This window comes from Seriola lalandi, unplaced genomic scaffold (genome assembly GCF_002814215.2).
Source record: "Seriola lalandi dorsalis isolate HSWRI2012SDOR001 ecotype SW California unplaced genomic scaffold, Sedor1 jcf7180002054588, whole genome shotgun sequence".
Lineage (NCBI taxonomy): Eukaryota > Metazoa > Chordata > Actinopteri > Carangiformes > Carangidae > Seriola > Seriola lalandi.
The window spans coordinates 65460-87982 of record NW_019525141.1 but is presented as its reverse complement, the minus strand read 5'-3'; the positions used below and the strand labels follow the sequence as shown (position 1 = coordinate 87982).

Genomic DNA, 22523 nt, shown 5'->3' with positions numbered 1-22523 from the left:
ATCTACAGATATACACACAAGGTACACATACAGAATACAAGCAACAAGTAAATATTGGCTGATATATTTGTCTTGCCAATTTATCCAAAAGGATTCAAGAACAATCAACTCTTTTTCTTCAGATGACCTCTGGCATTAAAGATTGACTTGAAGTCATTAACACATAAGGCAATCCTTCAAATGACAACAACTGCACTTTACATCAAATCACCAGGTGGCGAGATCCATCAGTTTAAGAAGGCTCATGTCAGTTTGTGTTGGCTCTCTAGTTTATTTCTGCCAAGTCAAAATGTTGTGGATAAATATAGGTCTGTCAGGCTTTTATTACAGTTAATCAGTTAAATTAATCAGTTAATTGGTTTAACTACTCACCAGGTTTGGTAAAACGTAAAACAAACAGAAAATGAGACACAAGTTCATCTTTTCAAATTACAATTTTTAAAGACTAGAGAGCTATGTGGGTATTTTATGTGTGAAATACATTGTCAAAATAACAGTCAGAATAGTTGAGTACTATATAGTTTCAGAAAAACATATTTCTAAATATATATGAGCATTTGAAAAAAAATGCCTTCTGTAAATATGGTAATGCTGGCATATTTCCCATCAGTACTGGTCTATAATACCATTACTGCCACCATGCCTCTGAATCACTGCTCACATCTCCATAATATTCACCAATTCAAACAGGTCTGTTGTTGTGCTGACAGACAGCTCTAAACATAACTCTAAAACGTTCCTGTCAAACGGAAATCCACGAACATGACCTCAAATGAGAATGGCACCTCAGTCTGATTATTAGGCTACACACTACCTATACTCTGGTTTAAGAATGACTCATTGTTTATCTGTGTTTCTTTTTTTTCATTTATGTATATAGAGTCCAGACAGTAAGGATTTGGTTTTGTTTTTCAGGCTCAGAGCATCCTCTCTTCTGATTGGCTTACTGAACTGTTGTTACTGGAGCTCCAGAAGAGAAGCCTGAGAGAGGAGATGGAAAACTACACTGAGATGGGGTTTTTTTTCTTCTTATGGATCAACACTTCAAATGAATCATAGGAGAAGAGGAAAAATGGATCTTTAATATGAGCATGTTTACATAAATAGTCAAAGAACAGTGTGGGAGGTATAACCCCTTTAAGACATAGCCTCCAAAGTTTGGAGTCTTTAGACAGATACAGATGAAGTCAAACAAAATCTTTAATATTTTGTGGAAAATCCTTTGCGATCAATGGCTGCCTGGAGTCTTCAACACACAGACATCAGATGCTTTGTATCCTCTGTGGCGATGCGTCACTGCAGCCTTTTTCATCTCTTGCTTGTTAAGGGCTCTGGTCTGCAGCAACTGGAATGCAGCTCCAGCAGATAGCGATCAGGTGATTGACTGAGCCAGTCGAGGATATGGCACCTCTTCACCCTGAAAAGCTCTTTGGTTGCTCTGGCCGTATCTTTAGGATTGTGGTCCAGCTGAATGATGAAATGTCGACCAAAGAGTTTAAATTCACTCGGCTGAATCCAGTATTCCTCTTCATTCTGCCATTTCAATCAGCAACCATACATGCCACACCATAAAAGAACCATCATGAAGTTTGACAAATGAGGTGGTATGCTGTGGGTCATGAGCTATTACTTTTTGACAGAAGTTGATTTTTGTTTCATCAGTCTATAAAACTTCTATGAACTGCACCCTGACCTCTCTGTTTGTATCCTGTGGTGAATCTTCAGTGGTTATGGTCATGAATTCTTCTCTTGATGATGAGGAAACATGTGCACTTACATCCTGGAGAGCACTCTTGACTTGCTGTGCAGCAATAAAGGAGTGTGTCTTCATCATGCACAGAATTTTCCACACATCCACAAGACCTGTGCCCCTCAGTCTGACCTGCTTTGGCAAACCAGCAAACTTTGATATCGCTACGATAGATCTTTGCTGTTTTTGAGCCTCATTATTATCTTCTTCACGTGCACGCTCACCTCTGTCCTCGTACTGACAGTCTCCATCTCAATCTAGATGGTAACTCAGTTAACCGCGTCAGCTCTTTAATGCGTGAATAATGTTGAAACGACAAATAGCTGCTCGAGAAATAATTAGTGGCCAAGGGCTCTCTCTCTCACATACAGTTGTTTCTATATTGACGTAAACCTTTTCAAATTAAAGCTGAGACTTGGTAGTTTAACCTGGTATTTCATTATCATCATTAATTTATCACAAACTGAAAGTGCTCCAGCTCAGAGCCTGAAGAACAAATAATATTCAACTGTCCAAATACTTACGTCTGGACCTGAACTCAGATCTAAATTCATATCATATAAATAGCTGATATAATGAATTTGTGTTACCATGGAGATGACATGGTTGCCATGAGGCTGTCTCACCTGGTGGGAAGCCAATTCTGTCAGGTGGGATAGTGAGGAGGGAGTTGACGATGGTCATCCTTCGCTGGAGGAGGGTGGAGATCATCTCCAGCCCCTCTGGGCCCAGCAGCTCAAACAGCTGGAGTGAGAGAGAGGAAGGGGTGAAAATCAGTGTCTGCGAGCAAAAAATACATTCATCTTCAGCATCTACATACCACTACACACACATCCAAATACATATCCAAACATGTATACACATCCTATGGCTCACCAGCACTCCCTAACACGCTGCTACTGCCAAGGCTGAGCACCTGGTAATTACCATCCGCCTGGTAGAGAATATGCTCTGCCGCTTACCCTCCCAAATATAGCCACCTGGCACTTAGTAAGTGACAGAAAAACAACAACAAGAAATCCTGTGCACAGCAGCAGCATACAATTAAAAGCACAGCAGAGACAGGGCAGCACAGACAGTCATCAATATCACAGAGAGACCAAATAGAAGTGAATATAAGGTTTGTGCTTTCTAATCGGAAAATGGTAGATATGAAGGCCTGTAGCACAATGCGGTATTTTTTCCCCTCCCCTTTCAGGATTGGTTTCAGGATGGAGGTATGGCTTGGTCTTTCAGTCTGTCCTCCCTTGGGAAGGCAATAGTCAGCACAGCAGGGAAGTAAAACAACAGACGCACTTTGATGTCAGGTCAGCCATCGTCTTTGTTGGGGTTATCTTTGTCTCCCTCTGCGGTCTCTTTTATATGTGGTCTAAACTTCTATTGGTTCCTGTGAATGTCTCTGTTTTATTAGAGTTGAGTGTACTGTATGTTGGGAGTGGGTGGGAAGTGGAGGGGGGGGTTTCACCTGCTGCGGCTCAAAGGATTTTTTTTATTTTTTTAAATGAACACTCATAAATTCTGTCCTTGGAGCTGACTATTAGGTGTCGGTTCCTCTGGGTCTGAGAGGAAGAGTTTCTCCTTCAAATGGATTCTGTACAGTCCACCATCCTGCAGCGAAACCCAGTTCTAAAGCATTAGCAGTGTAATAAATCTGCATCTGCATCGCTACAGGTCAGGAGTGTAAATGTCCTACTTCATCTGTGATTAAATATTCAGCAATGCCTTCTCAATTTTTCAGCTGGTAAATTTTAACAACTAAAGCATTATTGGAAATGAGGCACCACTGAGCATGGCTGCATCTCTCCTGAGACACATTTAACATAAACTCCAGTTTGGGAAAAATGCATTTTAAATTTGTTCGACTATTCAGCACAGTTACATTGTCAATGTCATATGATGACAATATACTAGAATTTAAATGTAAAAATAATACAACTGAATTTAAAAGTGCAAAATGGTTAATTTTTATTTCTTCATTTGTGAACAGAAATATTATGGCATGAAAATATTTAGTTGAAGGTGTAAAAACAATGAACATTAGAATGGAAGACTATAGATTGCGGAACCACATGCTGACAGTATAGATATATAACCTTTTCAAACAGAGCATTAATTATTAGTAATTGGCTACTTCTATGCTCATTCATAGATCTGCAGATGCAAGTTGCTGATTAAATAGCTGACTATTGTTAAAGCTGAATGTCACAGTATTTCTAAAGTTGGAAGGAAACTCTCACTTGGCTTTTGACCAAACAAAAAACTTGATATCATTAGGAAAATCACAACACTTCTATATCTGTGATATAGTTATCTCATCATACAAACAATGCTAACACAGTTGGCCAAATCACTTAACCTGCTTCTACTTGACAAAACATATACAACTGAGTGTAACAGTGAGCCGTGAGATGCTTCGATCAGTGATTGTATGTTTTTAAAACTTATTTCAGGGCTGCAGCTCACTCTTTCATCCCAGAGCACAGTGTAGCCGAGTCGTTTCTGGTTTAACAGCACCATGCTGGACAGGTGACAGGTGTGTTTACAGTGTCTGTGTGATTAGCAGCAAAGGCAAAAATTTGCAGGTTCACGTGGGTGTTGCATTTACATCACTACTACAATCGGAGCCGGAGCTGATAAATACCCATCTACTGCAGAGTCATGTGACCCGTGTGTAAATGCTGATTGTTACCCTTTCCATTGCTGACAAAAGCCTGATGTTGCCGGTTTTTTGGCCAGTGAAAAAGGGGCTCAAGAGAAACCTGCTTTAGTGGAGACTAGCACAGAGGTCACCCGATAACATCAACACCGTGCAAGATAAAGTCACAAAACTTTATAGGTGTGTAGCTGACATCAAAATGATCAACGAAGGCCAATTTTATAACTGCCAAATAAAATTAATTTCATTTTCAAAAATTCCACCAGAAACTGTCCATTTAAAGAATAACTTAAAACTACTGTCAGGCGAAGGGGTGTGCTTATAAAACAGGGTGTTAACATTTACATAAGTTAAAAAAAAAACTGTATAAGTAAGAGAAAGCGTTGACATGTATCAATACTTTTCAGGCATTAAAATATATCAATAGATATTTTCAGCCAGTGTTCAGTACTTGACAGGTTTTTTGGAATAGTATTGAGCTTTGATTCCCAGTCCTAATAAAATATAGTGCTATAACACTGTTTACTTCAGTGAATAATTCAAAAGGTTAACCTTGAACAACACATTTTTTTTAAACCTATACCAATCTAGGAACAGTGACAGTTAGTGTTTATACTGGCAAAACACTTTTTCAAATCACTACTAATACATAGGACTTTTTAGCTTTACAGTCTTTCTAATGCGTATCACCAAACTAGATAAAAAATGTGATAATGGTGTAGCAGACCTTTCTGGCCTGGCATCAATCAAAAGCTATTAAAGAGTTTATAGAAAGGACATGTGAAATTCATAGACCCTAAAGGCCACTTTTCTTACTCTTCCCACCATCAAACTATCAAATGGATAGGAAACAGAGGACCCTTCTCTCACAAACAGACCAGCTTTTAGCATGTCAGAGAGATGTACAACCACACTGTGGGTCACATGGTCAGCTCCAGAGGATCAACAAATGGACACAAGGCAAAATTGGAGCAAACAACCAAAAGCTCCATTTTCTAACAATAAGACTCTTCCTCTACATTGGTATTTGATTATATTATGTAGGAAAAGTAACACCAAGAGGACTGTGATTATCACTGAGGTGTGAAGCCTGGACTCTCTTACCCTGTTTACAACAAAATTAGTGCATATAAGAAGGTTGATCATATATGGGTAAACCCGCTATAAAATTGCTGTTCAGACTGAGGACAGACACACAACTGCAGGGACCAATGTCATCACATGCAGTTACATAGCACACACACAGACAGTTAGAGATTCGCTGCTGTGTTGGTGCTGCTGTAATGTCAGAGCTTCAATCAATGATTGTGTGTTTTTTAAACTGATTTCAGGCGTGAGTGCTACGTAGCCACCATGTTTCTGCTTTAACAGCACCGTGCTGGGCAGGTGACAAGTCTGTCTACAATGTTTGTCCTCTGACAGCACGGAAAAGGGGGGACAATTAGCATGTTCACCTGGGTGTTGTGTTTACATCACTGCCGATCAGAGGCAGTAAATACCTGTGACTACTGCAGACTCATTTGACCCGGGAGTGAATGCAGCCCTTTCCTATTGCTGACATAAGTCCAGTGTTAGTGAGTCTTAGCGGGTTTTTGGTCCAAAGGAAAAGGGGCTTCTCACGCATGCATACACAGACACACAAAGCAGTGTTGGCCCCTTCTTCTCTGTCCCTGTTTAGATAACACAACCTTTAATCACAAACCACATTCCAATCTTGAATAGAAACTAGCACTTGCCTTTTTTCAAACACATATCTGAATTAATATGAAATTAACTGTAAAGTTTTTATGTGATCTGGTTGAGCCCCTAGACTTCTATCCTATAGAATCGCCAAAATGTATACAATTTTTATGCATAAGTTTATGTTATGCTACAATGTAATCCTCTTCCAATAGACTCTCGATCTCTCTCCTTATTTAACAAGTCATTGTATCATTAATGTGAGGCTACTGGAACATACAGTATCAAACTGCCTTCCCAATCAGCATACATTATATCACTAAATGTCTCTCCACTGTACCACCCTCCCTCTGGTGCTCAGCAACCACCACAAAATGTCAGCAATCCAGGGTCACCATAGAGAAATAATAAGAGGCAGGTTCTCTCCATTGTCAGCTTTAATGGCACTGAGTGCAGAGCCTTTAAACTTAACTGTTGGCTTTGGAGTCAAACAGAGGTAGATGCATGGGGAATCTGCAGGTGCACTCTATCTCTCACACACACACACATATATATACACACACAGGCCGTTCTACATCTAAAGATGTCAGTGGGAGAGTTCACTTCTAAATGTCAACTACGTGAGGAACATTGGAACCAACTATAACCAGCTGAAGTTGTACAATTCTGCCTCTGCGGTGAAGCAATTGATAAAAGAGAGAGAGCGAGAGAGAGAGAGAGAGAGAGAGAGAGAGAGCAGAGGCGCTATATGGACAATACAAAAGCCTTGGAGTATAAAGGAGACAGAATGAAAGCAAGAGAAAATGCAAGGGGGAAAGAATGATGGAGCCCTTTCTTGATTCACAAGTAAATGTAAATAGTGAAAAACATCTGCTGGAGGTTTTAACATGATGAGAAGCTAACCTACAGTGTGCACCTGATCCCGAGCTTTATTAAGGTTCTAACCCAGAAGGGCTAGAACCCTATTGAGTTTGTGCTGGATCATTATTATTATTATTTGTCGTCTTCATCGCCATGGCTCAAACTGCCATGAGCAAGAAATGAGCTAGAAATATAAAACTGGCCCAGTAACTGGAAACGATGTGTAAATGTTTTCCAAGAAAAATGAGCCCAATCGTCCAGACGGTAGCCCTGTAATTAAGGCCCAAGAACGCAATTTTGGAAAGGCCACATTCCTCACAATGTACATCCAATTCATTTGAAATTTTGACACACAAGTTCATCTCAATGTGTTCTACAAAAAGCCTCTTGGACCCATAAATGTCTGTCATGATGGATTTTTTGACAATTTGCATAATGTGAAAAACAGTCATGTGAATAGACTTTTTTGGATTTTGACTCTATCAACACCAAATTTGGTATACAGCCCTGCGGGACTGAGATACACAATTCTATTATAAATGGGCAAGATAAGTCCAAAAACATGGCCGCCATCAATCAAAAAATGTTGCCAACGATCTGCCCAATCATCATAAACCTTGGTAGATATTTTCAGCCAGTGTTTGGAAACAAGCCTTGTAATTTGTAGCCCAACCCATAAATGGCATCTCAAAACCTTGTGAACAGAATTTCACCAGTTTTGGAGCACATGCTCTGGGGAAGAGTATTGACCAAAATCATCAGCATTTGCCATCTTATGCCATTGTTCAATTTGCCATGCGGTTGAACCAGCTAGGGATAACTGGAAATGATGTGCAGATGCTTCTCAAAAAATATGATCGCAAACGGCCTGATGGTGGCGCTATACCTAACAGTCAAAAAAGTAAAACATTTAAAAGGCCGGCCCAACCATCCCATGAGTCTGTATGAATTTAAGTTTAGCATAGTCTATCTCAATGTCTTCTACAAAAAAAAGCCTTTAGTACAACAAACAACACAATGATGGATTATTTTGCTGAATTGTAGCTGAAACTGCAGAAACAACTTTGTATCGTAATTGCACCTTCCATTGTGTTTTTTGATTCCATTTTCTCTCTCAGCCTGTCATTAGCTCCAATCCAACCTTATTTTTGCCAATTCTCTTCGGAGGAAAATATTATTAAGAAGTGTGGAAGTAGATTTTTTTCCCCATCAGTGAGCTCACCAATGCTTTTACTATAAGTTAGACAAGATAAGATATTATTTACTGCAGGGACACTTACATTTTGAATTTTTTTCAGCAAACATTTAGATGATCAAAAAAGTGTGTGCTTGGACTCTCTCCTTCTTTAAACAAAATTAAACTAGCTGAGATGACTTTGCTATGTAAAGCCTGAAACCTGCTCATTGCTGCTCAAGGTTTCCTTCTGGTGAGCACAATAAGGTTGGAACACACAAACTGCCACTTAGGGCTTTATTTCAAGATCTGCTTTCTGTCTGTTTGGTTCACACAGGCAGATGTGGAGGCGTATCAAAACAGAAGGGGTTGCCTTCTGTTGGAACCTCTCTTAGCTGTGCCGTTACAGCAGGTCAATGCAATGGAAATCTCTCTCCAGCAGTGATTTTACTTATTGTATCCTAGCAAAACTTTCGAGCATATCAAAAACAAATTGGTGAGAACTCAAAATAAAAAAACTATACTTTTTTTGTGATCTGTCAGAGTTTTTATAATTCCACTGAAACTTTAGTACAGTCTACGTGTTGCTTTCAGCCCCTCCATCTCAGCGTCCCTGGTTGAGGGGAGGAGTACATCAACATCCATTGGTGTTTTTGATTCTACCACTGTGGGGTAGCAAAGTTGAAATTTTTTAAAATTCTTACACATACAGGCTTTAACAAATGACCCATCCACGCATCACATTGGCAAAGACTTGCTAAAGATAATGCTGGGTTTCACTGGTTCGAGCACTGTAGCAGTATTTTCCACTGCTGGAGACAGAACAGTAACAGCATAATGGAGCACTCTTTTTCTTTTCCCCCCTTAATCCAAAGGACTCTACAACTTTTTTTCCCCAAGGAGCACTTGTGCTCCTAATTTGAAAAATTTAGGAGCACATAAAAAACTAGGGGCACAATAAAAATTTCATTAATACGTTTTTTTTCTTTAATAAAGGAGGAGCAGAGTTGCCAATGACCAATCAAAACCAGCACAATACCAGAATTCAAAATATGCCTCTGTTTTTAAAGTCCAACTGCATTGATAGAATTTCCAAATGTATTGTACTATCTACAAAGTAGCACAATCAATGTTTAGTTTCAGCATTAAAAGGGGCGTAAAATGGCTCAGTGTAATTAGATACAGTAGATACTGTGTGTATGGTTCACGAGTGTGCGAACTCACCTAGACTCAGTTTGGTATGATTTGGGTAACAAATTATTTCATTTAAAATATGGATTTTTATTTATAGATATTATTCATGTAATTTGTATAATAGTTCTACCCAACCAGCGGCAACACTTCAAAGGTAGGACCTGGCAACCCTGACGAGGAGAAACTTGAAAGGAAAATGATTTGATTTATTTGAAGAGAAAAGTATACTAGGTTTTTTATTATTTCTTCTTCATGCTGTCTTCATTTAATAATTATGTAATTATGAAATCATCAAATTGATACTGAAAAATGACTGAAGGTCACGGTTCATAAATATTAAGTCTATAAGATAAAAGGATATGAATGAAAGTTCAGTTGGGAGAATGTCATCCCTGACAGTGACATGTCACAACCCAACTGAAAGATGAAGGTACACTCTGTTGGATTTGTTGGAACTAAAGAAACACTCAGTTCATTTGTGGTTTTACAGTGGTGTTACAGAGTAAAGCCTCTTCCTTCACAAAGTACTTTGACAAGTACTGACAGCGGCATAAGCACACAAACCGACAGCCAAGTTTAATTTAGACACATCATCGAGTTACTGATGGAATTAACATTAATAGTGACAGCTGATATGAAGTACCACCGGAGAGCCACCGCTCACATCTCAGACTTTTTCACTGATTCAAATAGAACTGGTGCTGCTCACTGACAATTGCTTCCCTAGTTGGAAAAACCAAGCCACAGGTGACCAGTGTGTATGAGATGGCACAGGTTTTTGTAAGCTGACTTGATACATCAACACTTAAATCAATCAACACTATAAACTTAACGTTAAGTGTCCCAAGAAACTACTACTGCTAACTGCTTGTGTGTCAAAAGGTAAGCTATATCTATAGGACTGATACACCACTTACTTCTAATGAGTTGGGCCAAAGTAACAACCCCTCCCAAACAGAACAACATGCCACTCATTTCATCTCATCTCTTCTTCTATCCTCTACAATGTTAAACAATTCAAGTTTAACAATAAGACTGCTATCTTGTTGTTAATATTTCCAAAGTGTCTTCATTAACAATTAAGGTCAAAGGCATGAGGGAAGTTTGAGATGTCTAAAAAGGTCTAGAGGTAAAGGCCAAGGATGACTTGGTGTAACAGCGAGGACATGATCCATTCAGCATCTGGATCAAACCCAAAAGGCCTGCTGTTGAAGGTCAAGGTTATAGAATCAATAAGAGCTCCAAAATATTAAACACACCACTGCAACACACAAATTCAAACATCATACACGAATCAAACATTTTTCATTTAATATATAGATATATATATATTAAATATATATATATATATTTTTTTTTTTTTTTTAAAACATCCCTGTACACAGAGCAACACAGGATAACAGCCCAGCATGCTATAGCCTTTACAAACTGAGACTTGGTTAAAATTACCTCACTGCAAAATCAACTGTAATGGAAATAGAGAGGGGTGATGGAAACCACTCGTTCTGTTGACTGCTCCAGTGCTCCCAGCTCCACTGTTAACCATGGTGTTTGCTATGTCAGCTAAACCAGGTTTTACTCAGACCTTGATACAACCTCGTCTACTGTCATCCAGCAGCCAGTCATGAGAGAGGGTCCACGGTGCACTAGTATCTTATAACTGACACAAATCTCTCTTTCTCTCACTGCTAATAAGCTATTGCTAGTGATATGTAACCAATCAGAAAGTGCTGTAGGCAGGACACAGACCACAGAGTTGTGACTACAGACATAGAGAGTAGCTGCATCAAAGCAAAAGTAGCATATTTTTTTATTAATTTATCTGTAATCATACTATGCCTGGCAAACACAGGCACTGTTCATCACCTGGCTAATACCATCCCTACAATGAGGCATGGTGATGACAGCACCTGGCTATGGAGGTGCTTTTCTGCAGCAGGGGACAGGGAGACTGGTCAGAGTTGAGGGAAGGATGAATGCAGCCAAACAGAGAGAGGTCCTTTAAGAAAACCTGCTCCAGTGTGAACATGACCTCCTAGACTGGGGCGATGGGTCACCTGTCTGTACAACAATGACCTGAAGCATACAGGTAAAAAAAAAAAAAAAAAGCCTAAAGTGGATTCAGGACAAATCTCTGACCATCTTTGAGTGGCCCAGCCAAAGCCCAGACATATACCCTACTGAAGAAGATTCAAAGCTGTAACTGCTGCCAATGGGGCTTCTACAAAGTACTGAATAAAGCGTGTGAACACTTTTATAAATGAGAGATAACCATCAACCAAACCAACATCTTTCTTTGAGTCCTGTAAATTCTGTATCAGGGTCTGATTAAATCTATTATATTGGTCAATTTTACAAGTATATGAGATTGTATGACACAAACCTCATTTTGCAGCTCATCATCACTCTTGTGGGAGGCCAACATTTCAAACAGGGATGTGCACAGCTCCTCTGGACTGGATGAGATCATGTTGCCTCCGTTCAGATACTTCTCCACCTCTGTTCTAAGGATCGCTCCATCCCCGGAGCTAGAAGATCCTCCAGCACTGAACGCCTCTCCTTCATTGGTGGCCTTCCTCCCGCTCTGCTGATTGTTGAGGAAGTTGATAAAGTCCAGGCTCACGTTCTCCTCATGGACACCAGAGCAGGGAAGGTCCTCCAGCGGGTCCAATGTGTAGCAGTCATGTGAGAAGACAATATTAGATCCAAAAGTGGAGCCTCGCTGGGGGTTATGATGGGAGCTCTGGGTCTGGATAAAGTCTTCAACTCGGTAGTTTCCAAGTGGAGCCACAAGCCGAGCCACACATTCACAGGAGGCTTCAGCTGCAGCTGCCGGAAAGGGACCAAACATCTGTTTAATGGCCCGGGTCTCCTCTGTTCCCACATGGTCTTTGTTGTGGAAGGTCTCAAACAGAAAGACAGCAGCACTTTCGATGGCCTCCTGACCGTGTTCAGTTCCCACTGTGATACAAAAGACAACATATTTACACTTTTATGTCATGATTGCAATGGTCAACAAAGCTAGAGCCAGTTTTAGTGATTTGGGGGCCACAGGCAAAATCATTGTTTTCTCATCTTTTCCCTACTCAACAATGTTGGTATAAATCTTTGGTGGAGGACTCATTTCTTTTACTTGGTGGTGGAAATGCACAAAGTACCTTTACTCAAGTACTGTCCTTAAGTTCAATGAGAAGACTAAACACAAATAAATGTAACCTTTAATACCACAAGCTGTGATGAAATATATTACATTTAAGTTCCCAGATTGTCTGCAGTCAACCATCTAAATGTCCCTCCAGATTTCCACTAAAGAAATATCACTTGTTTAATGTTATCAGATTTATCTCCTCCTCTATATCCTCTAACATCACTGTAGCTATTAGGTCCCCAGTCAGTGTTGTGTGCCCAGTCAGTTTCCTGCCTTGCCTAATTGGCAGGCCTCTGTAAAGTCTGGTTCTGACATCGGCAGAAATGAAAACTGAAAGGACAATTAAATCTGATGTATTCATTATTGGTTTAATGACGGTGATTATTAGGATTATTACTGATTGTAACAATCACCTTCGGCCTTTTCTATTATCATTAGTGGTATCTAGATAGCAGTTTTGTATGCCCATTAAATCTGAGCTGTGTACTATTCATAGCTCCAGAAAACAATCAGCAGCTGCTCCTCTGAGTGGTAAAGACTACAGCATGAGACCACCGTTTAAGGTCCCTGCACCTCATTTCAATAATATCCAAACAATTCATGCTTAGCCAGAACCGTACTTAACTAAAAGGGAAATAGAGTAATTGTCCAATTAGACGAAAAAAATGTCATAAGGACAGAGGGAGAATAGAGTGAAGAAGGTTGGCGGAGTAAAGCAGAAACAGATAAAAAGGATTTAAACCAATTAAAACAGTCCAGCAGCATCAGACTGGTTGCTGCACATAACTGAACAGAATGGCTGCTTTCATCCTCTCTGGAGTGTGCTTAAGAGCAACTTTTTATTTGGATCCAGTCACACAGACAGAGGACAGGTTCAACATATGAAGTGGTGGAGAGCATCACAACAACAAATACTGTGACTCTCCACTGATGAATGAGAAGAGAAAAATACTACCAGGAAAGAAGAAAAACACAAACTAATTGAAAATCTGAAAGTTTTTCATGTAAGCTCCATAATTAACTTGTTAAATTCAGCTAACACTTGATGTCATAGAGCAGGGATTGCAGCATGCTATCAAACACCTGTTTCTATGTCTTGAGTAAATCTAGTATGTTTTTTTTTTTTGTTGTTGTTGTTGTTCCTGGACCTTAGATATAAATTTATAGGCCAATTATATGCACATCCAGTCTGTGCCAGTAGACTCTGTACAGTAGTCCATTAAAACAATAACCTAGCATTTCTACTCACTAAGCAACATTCATCCTCCTGCCTCAGACCACCAGTTTTTAGCTTATAGTGGTTTGAGAAAGTATTCAGACCACTTCACTTTTTGCACACTTTGTTGTGGTGTAATTTTAAATGGATCAAATTGCCATTTTTGCCCATTGATTGATGGAACACTGAACAATCCACAATGACAAAGTGAAAATGCAGAAATGTTTGCAAATTTCTGAAAATTTCTCTCATTTTCGAAAGTGTTCAGACTCTTAATTGAGTACTTTGTAGAAACCCCTTTGGCTGCATTTACAACTCTGAGTGTTCTTGTCAGCACGAATATGACCTGGGGCATACAGCCAAAATAACGCTGGAGTGGCTGTGATACAAGTCTCTGACTGTCCTTGAGTGGCTCAGCCAAAGCCGGCTGTAAACCCCATTGAACAATCGTGGAGAGACCTAAAGATGGCAGTTCATACACGCATCCCATCCACTCTGACAGAGCCTGAGAGGATCTGCCAGGAAGAATGGGATAAACTGCCCAAATCCAGGTGTGTAAAGCTTGTAGCATGTGCTTGTTGACTTACCAAAAGACTCAGAGCTGTAATTACTTCCAAGGAGCTTCTACAAGCTACTGAATTAAGGGTCTGAATACTTTTGTAAATGAGCAATTTCACTCTTTGATTTGTAATAATTTTGCAAAAATTACTAAAATCATGTTTTCATTTTATCATTATAGATTACATAGCCTCCTACAGTACAGTTTTGCAGTGCTGAAGATATGATCTAAGTTTAAAACATATATGAAATACCCATAGTAAAATTGGTAAATGTACACATATTAAAATATATATGATTAATTCTAATATGGTATAACATGTTGAAACCATATTTGTTAACAATCTACATTTAATTTATACATGCAGGTTTATTAAAACATACATACATATAAATTCTTTAGGCTTATGTATGTTTTTATTATTAATTTTAAATGTATCTATTTTTCCACTCTGGGAAGGAGGTCCCACAATTCTGGACCCTACTACTAAATAATACTAATACTACTACTAATACTACTACTAATACTAATACACATTATTTATAAGCGCCTTTCAGGACACTTTACAGAGCAAATAAGAACATTCAGAAGTATAAACAAGATAGACAATGTATAAATGAAATAATGAAATATACACAATATACATGTGTATACATATGTATGTGTGTGTGTATGTATATACACATACACACACACATACACCAGGCGTGTGTTTTTTATTATTTTGTCCACCCTATTTATATCAGTGAATGTAAAATGTAAAATGTAATAGAGCTTCAAACACTACATCCTCAAAAATGATCAGTTGAATCAACAACTGTCTAAAAAAAATGATTAAAATTTTAATACAAACTGATTAGAACCTTCATTAAGGAGGATTCACTGTAGAACTATTGTATTACTCTACATAAGTTTTAGCTGGATGTTCCTAATAAAGTGAACACTGACTGCAAAGAGCCTGACTGGAATTGGTTGATGTTGGTACTGTCCTCACCTGTGAAGTGACACACCTGGCAGCCTAAAGATGTTCTTTCATTTAACAGTTTTATCATATATTATCATTCTCACCAAATAAGGTAACCACCCCACCCCCCACCGAGATTTTTTTAAACTCTAATATCTTTTATGTAAGAATTATCTGTAAGCCTTCTTCAGTAGTCTACCTCATCTACAGCTGCTCTGCACCTTTGCAGAGTTGCACTGCAGGTCTTGCTGTACAGATGTGAGACAGACATTTCTGTTGGCAGTGTGTGTTGGCTCAAGATTTTCAATTAAGCACTGAAACGCCACATTTTCAGGCATGGAAATGGGTTGTTCCTTTTGCACAATAGATTTACAGTTTTCTACATTATGAACCAATAAAGTGTTTTTCTCGGCACATGCTGGTTGTATTTTTACCTTTTCCATGATGCCACAGCAAATGTTTGAGCATGAAATACCACCTGATGGCTACAGTGAAATCAGGCAACTGCACTGCTTTAATGGAGCTCTACAGTTGTTGTCATGACCTGGCCAAGTCAGTGTTATCGGATCAATATCAAATTTCGAGTGCACCTTTATAATGTGACTCCTGAGGTTTAAAAAGGTTTTTGGAATAACATCACTGACTCAAATTCCACAAGTAGCAGAAATGTCTGATTCAGTGGAACTTCTTGCCATCAGATAAAAGTAGAGAGTAGAGAAGGATCAATGTCAGGGATGTCAAGAGTGTCCATATAAATCAGACGGTTAAAACCCATTTAGAAAAGATGATCTTTTAAAAGTTTCTACCCTTCAGAAAAGGCGCAATGGTATTATAACATTAGAAGATTTAAAAGGCTGTTTTATTTGTATTTGTATTTTGAGTGCAACCAGATTACTCTTTTCATTAATGTAATGACAATGTCTTGTTAATTTACGTATTTGTCGAGACACAAATATGTGGATATCATATATTTGTGGCATATCAGTAAAATTCTCTCAAAGTATTTGTTTCTTGCCAGAGTATCTGTCTTGCAGTGCAACATCCACTTATAGTGAATACAGCACTATACAGCCATTTAAAGGTTATGTTATTTAGGCACTCACAGGATAAGGCAAGGGTGCCACACTTTTATACAAGCAGTCTGAAAGTAGATGGCACTCTGTTACTTCCAACAATGTTTTCATCAGTATAACACAAACACAAGAAAATAGATTGAAATGACAATGGATTTGAGGCTGAGGAGTTAATTACCAATCTGTTTGGCTGCCAGAAGGAAGCTCTTCAGTTCCTGATTGGCAGCTTGGTGCTTAGCTTTGTCCTGATGCTCGTTGCAGAAATGGACAATCTTCTGCCAAGTCAGGCCCTCTCTGGCAAACAACTCCTGTCTCTTCCGACGTTTGGTCTAACATGAGTCACAGGGAGAGATACAATCACATTTCAAGACAGAGAACAGCAGCACTCACTGCTCTAATAATCTCAGGTATTTCTAATTACCCACATACCCTTGGATAAGACCAGGGTACTCCAATAGTCTGCCAATACTGTGCAGATAATTTGTAAAAACAGCATGGGGTGCAATCAGTGTGGTCAGTCACTAATGATGTAATACAATCAATCAAGACCATGTCTACTTTCTGTGGCATGTCTTCAAACCAAAATAATCTATTAGGTTATTTCGATCAAACATACTGGAGGGTTTTTACTGTTGCCCCATTTAGTAAAATTTTATTTTTTCATTCATCTATAGCACTTTGATCATATTTCCGTATATGCCGTGCTTGCTAAATGTTTTAATATGTACTTTACTCATATCAAATTTAAGTTCCAAAAACACTGGATCCTACATTTCCCATTATGCAACTCAACAGCATATTTTCATTAGACCCTCAATGCCACCTTGTAAATGCTCAAATTACTGAACAGACACTGCAAGGCAGGATTAACTAATAGATGCTGGATTTCATATAATTTATTATTATATGACATATTATTTTAATATGTTGCTATGCTTCTGGTACTTTCAAAGTAGAGCTGTTTAGTACGTATTTAGTTCAGTATGATTCTGTATTTACATCTCAATAATGCACCAAGTTCTCCAGAAATTCTCAGTCAGCTAATGGTCATAGAATTTCTCCCAGAATATTGTCCATTCAGTAGGGCTGAACAATTACTCAAAATATCATTCAAATCGAGTGCAATATTCAAATCACAGGAGCTGTAATTTTTTTGTTAAAAAAGGTACAATGTATCACAGCATACCATTATTAATGAAGCATTGTGGTGTTGCCCCAATCTGCAAATCATATTCTCCAGACATAAGAGAACGTACTTATTTGGTAGAGCTCCCAGCAAAAATCACATCATCATCAACTTTATAAATCTTTTCAGGGAAAATTAAACTGCAAAAATAAAATCGTGACTCACTGCAATCACAATATTGTCAAAATAAGAAAAATATTGTGATTGCAGTGAGTCACGATTTTAGTGAGAATGGTCACACCAGGTGATTTTTTTTCAATGTTTAGCTCTTCTACTATAATATTATATTATTCATGAACAGATAAACTGAGTCATATAGCACAATCTCTTTTGCAGAGACTAAAGCATACTTGTAAATGGGCATCATAAATCGTAAACTGCTTTTGATACTAATGGCACAACAATGCCTGACCTTTCTTCAATCATACCAAAATAATACTATTTTTGTTGCCTCACTAGTGCATTACACTGCAGTTACACATGTATCCTCATTAGTTTTATAGAAAAGTCAATGCTAATGAGCATAACTTCTTTCTTTTTTTTAATTAGAGCAGTGTATTAAATCTAGGCAGGTCTGACGGTTCAGGCTTCAAGGTGAGGAGAAGCATTAACACAATGACTCCATTACAATCAGCATGTCTTCTAAAACTCAGTATTTTGCACACAAGCTATGAGATAATCTGAGAGTTACACCTGCCATCTTTTCCCCTGGAGAATGTTTTTTTGCATAGAGGATTTAACTGGAGGTGAGACAGGTAAAAGTGAACGGCTGAATACAGAGCCCAATTTAATTTTAAGTCTCAGGAAGAAATGAGAGCTGGTCTGAAAAACAAATTACTGACAGGGAGAAAACACACAGTTTTTTTTTTTAAATTATGTAGCAAATTATTGCTGGTTGTAAAAAGCCAAAAAAAGATAGGCAAGGAGCATTGAAGCTGTTCTGGCACCTGTCTGTATTATCCCCTTTTAAATTAATATAGCTTATGTCTTAGCAAATATTTATTTATTTACACATTCAGTTCCCGTCCACCTGATGAATGCAAGTACAATATTGATTCTCTTTTTTGCTCTGTTTTAGTCTACGCCATCTCTTGAGAAAAATATCTGGTTGTTTAGCAGCTAAATACTTCACTATGTTCACCAGCTAGTCTTTAATTTAATCAGTCTGCTGTTTAGCAGTGTAAAGTTGGTTTATTATAGTTTTCTCTCTATGATAGTGGATTAGGGCCAAATCTGAATTTTTTTTTTTTTTCACATTGCCCTAATCCTCTTCTGTAGGAAACAAAGCTGATGAGGGATGCTGAAAATGTTTCTGCTGATCAAGGAATCATTTGAATGGCCTATTTTAAGGTCTATCTTAGATCAATTAGAGCATTAGTCCACAGAATGATTTGCAAGAATTTGATTAGTTCATGAAACAGGCGTGGGCACACGTTCCAGTGTAAACAGTGGTCAGAAAATCAATGAATGATGATTTAACACATAACTTCAAAAAAAGTATTGTTAATGCAGACTTAACACATCTCCACTTCACAGAGCGTATCGGTGGAAATGTTCAATACTGCAAGACAGAAGCATCTCTACCAACACTAGGAGTGGGAATTGATACAATTTTTATTGATACCAATGCCATTATCGATTCTGCTTATCGCTCCGATTCTTTATCGATTCCAGTAGATTTTCTGTGTGGAAAAAAAGTATGCCTGTACAGGTCAACAACGCAAACTTTATTATGAGTCTCTGAACACTGAACAAGATAGATAACCGCTCTGTAGTTGTTCAATCCCTCGAGGAGGGGGTGCTGTCTGCCTCTTCATGTCTGCCTTGTATTAACGAAAAAATTTTTTAAAAAAAAGAAATAAAACAGCCCCCGGACGGGAGCCGGCTCCCATCGCTCACTTTAAAGAGCCGGATCGATGGCGACCGACACATCACTAATACATGCCCTCACTGCTCTGCTGAGAAGCACTCATTGACCGGAGGCGTAGAGCGTCAAACAAATGGCACTCCTGATATTTAATGCCTTGCTGTGTCGACAAATGTTAGCGTCATTTTGTGTAAAACTAAGCCACACTTCCTCGAATCCTTCATTGTAATAAAGGATTCGAGGAATAATGACGTCACGCTTTCACGAGAGGCAGTCAGCAAGACGCCTCTCCTGAAAGCGTGACGTCATTAAAAAGCACGCGGAACTAAGTGGAAGGTATCGATAAGGGAATCTTCAAACATAAAGGCAAATTATGTCAATGGAAGTTGGAACCGGTTCTCAACTGGAGCCAGTTTTCGATTCTCATCCCTAACCAACTCAGATTACATACGTAAGCAGCTGGTTGTATTTCAAAAAGACAAGACAGCTTTACAGCACGTTTCAGGCACAGATGCAACTCAGTGCTTGACACGTGCAAAGAAAAGCATTAAAATATTTGAAAACAATAAGCAATAAAAACTAGAATTAAATTGAATAAAGTGTCACTAAATTTAGTAAAATACATCAAAATGGAAATAAAATATACAAAAATAATGATAGAACAGAACTACAGTGGAACTGCAGTGCAGTGATGGTTGTATGTTGCCCCAGTGCAGGATATAAGGAAATAAGCCTGCAGTAGAGAAACTAATCAATCAAACAGCAGTTTTAAGTTTAATTTGAAAATGTCTCGAGCTGGGGCACATTTGATGATAAAATGAAGCTGGTTCCATTTTTGTGCAACCTGATAAATAAAAGCAACTTAACCTTATCAGGTTCTGAGTCCAGGTAGTACCAGTTGAATCCTTCCTAAAGATCTAAGAGTCCTACTGGTGTTAAACTCTTCCAGGAGATCAGAAATGCATGTTGGTCCAAGATTACTGAGTGATTTATAAAGTAGCAGCAGCACTTTAAAAAGTAACTGGAAGCTTTAAGGACAGGAGTAATGTGCTCAGTTCTCTTCATTCTGGCACCATAACTCTGGATGAACATCCTACTTTATAGCACAAAACAAATCGGGTAAAGTGGTGATGAAGCAGAGGAGATGGAGTACAGGGGGCAAAAATAGAGCATGGAGGCAAGAGAGGGAGTGACCAAAAGAAAGACAGAAAGGACAATTGATAGACTGACTGATACCATATCTTATACCTCTGTGCCATAAAAACAAAACTGTTCAAAAACTATTAAAAATACAGTACATGAATGAACTACACTGTTGCACATGTTCCTTCATTCACCACAAACACACACATTGTAGTTTATTTTCACTCAATCCATCAAACACCATCCTTGACTGTACTTGTCACTGTAGGGGTTCAAGGGGGCGTTACACTCAGAACTGCTCATCAGACCTTGAACTAGCAAACAGTTCTGTCTTATATTTTTAAGAGATTGACATGAATGCTGTTAAAAATCTCATTGAATAAAGGTGCATAATGGTGAATATAATATCATTTTTGTGCACAGTTGGTCCCTTCATTGAGTTCTTCACGATAGACTAAATTTCAGTTTACGCTTATGAAAATCAGTGTTCTATGGGACAGTACAAGTTTCCAGCTAGTCACCAGTTGGTCTTACCTTCAGATCATAGGGGTTTTCATGTAAGTCCTCCTTTTTGCTAACATGGGAGAAGGAGCGCAGCGCACCTGTCAACCGTGGAGGAGACATTGTTCTCCAACGTTCTCATCCACACACTGGTCCTCCAGTTTCTTTCTGTGACTAACAGACATACAGATACAAACAGTAAACGGAACTGTCATAGCAGTGTGGTCTTCTTTTGATTACCAAAGCACGTGTCAATGTACAAGCCACACCCCAACCGAAAAGCTGTCATTTTAAAGTTGTCTTTCTAAATGAGAATCACACACATAAAGTAGAATATTGTTAAGCAAATGTAGCACATCGTTATGGTATTTTGGCATGTTCGGCATCACAATTAATCCCCTGTGAAACTTTTACTAACTTTAAACACAACTGAAGTAAAGATGCTCACTAACGTTGTGTAAGTCTGCGGAGCTAGCTAATGTTAGCTCGACAACCTAACTTCCACTTCCCAGCCGTATTAGCTTTAGCGATGTGGAGAACCTGCAATATGAAACGAATTACGACTAATTAGAGCAACGTAAAACAACGTAAAACTTTACCTTTCAGTAGCCAAACCTTCCCCAAGCCTTGTAGAATGAACTGTTGTACGCGTAAGTTGGCCTACCGGCGGATGTCAACAGGAGTTACGTGTACGGTAGAAAATGTGGGTATTGTAGTTTCTAGGGCAAACACTTGCGGTAGGGTAAGGCTAAAAGGACTTCATTACCCACATACACAGAAGCGCGCTACGTCACACAATCAGGCAGAGCAGTTTTTCCTTTTTTTGTTGTCAGAATAAAAAAAACACCTTCACGTTTCACATTTTGTTGAGTTGCAGGCTTATACTAAAATAAGAATACAAAAAATATATTTTTTTTACAAACATTTTTACAAACTTATTAAAAAGGAAAAACTCATATCATATTGACACAAGTATTCAGACCATTTGCTATGACACTTGAAGTTTAGCTCTAGTTCCTCCATTTCTCTTGATCATAAAAGTGAATATTGAAATAGTTATGTTTGCTGTAATGCTATATTTTTGTCAAGGTAGGATTGAAAGCAACATGTATGTAATACAGCTTTTTATTATTTTTCGAAAATTCCATATTCATAAGAAAAAATGGTTAAGAACCAAGCCAACTTACCTTAATGAATTTAAAGAATATAGCACCACGTTATCTGATGTTAAATGAATATTACATGAATATAATATGCATAGAAAACAAACTCTGGTTTCGTAACATGTAAAATATGATTTTGTTTTTTATTTATTTGTGTATTTTTTGGTTTGTCTTTGTCTTTTATTTTATTGTTTTATTCTCTGTGTGTGTGTTTGTACCTTTGTATATGAACTTGTGTACAATAAAGAAATGAAAAAAAATTCTCTTGATCATCTTTAAGATGTTTCTAGACCTTTATTGGAGTCTACCTGAGGTAAACTCAGCTGACGACATGATGTGGAAAAGACGCACACCTGTCTATATCAGGTCTCACAGCTGACGATACAGA

General features: G+C 38.4%; 1 protein-coding gene across 1 annotated transcript in view; it reads right to left on the bottom strand.

Annotated features, from left to right (window-relative positions):
- Window positions 1-21665, bottom strand: part of ascc3 (activating signal cointegrator 1 complex subunit 3) — a 162747-nt gene extending 141082 nt beyond the window's left edge. The window contains exons 1-5 of the mRNA XM_023419007.2: window positions 21572-21665; window positions 21006-21146; window positions 16454-16604; window positions 11699-12276; window positions 2377-2494 (exon numbers count right to left, since the gene is read on the bottom strand). Of these exons, the coding sequence (XP_023274775.1) occupies window positions 2377-2494; window positions 11699-12276; window positions 16454-16604; window positions 21006-21095 (937 nt within the window). The 5' untranslated portion in view covers window positions 21096-21146; window positions 21572-21665. The remainder of the gene's footprint in view (window positions 1-2376; window positions 2495-11698; window positions 12277-16453; window positions 16605-21005; window positions 21147-21571) is intronic.
- Between the last annotated feature and the right edge of the window lie 858 nt (window positions 21666-22523).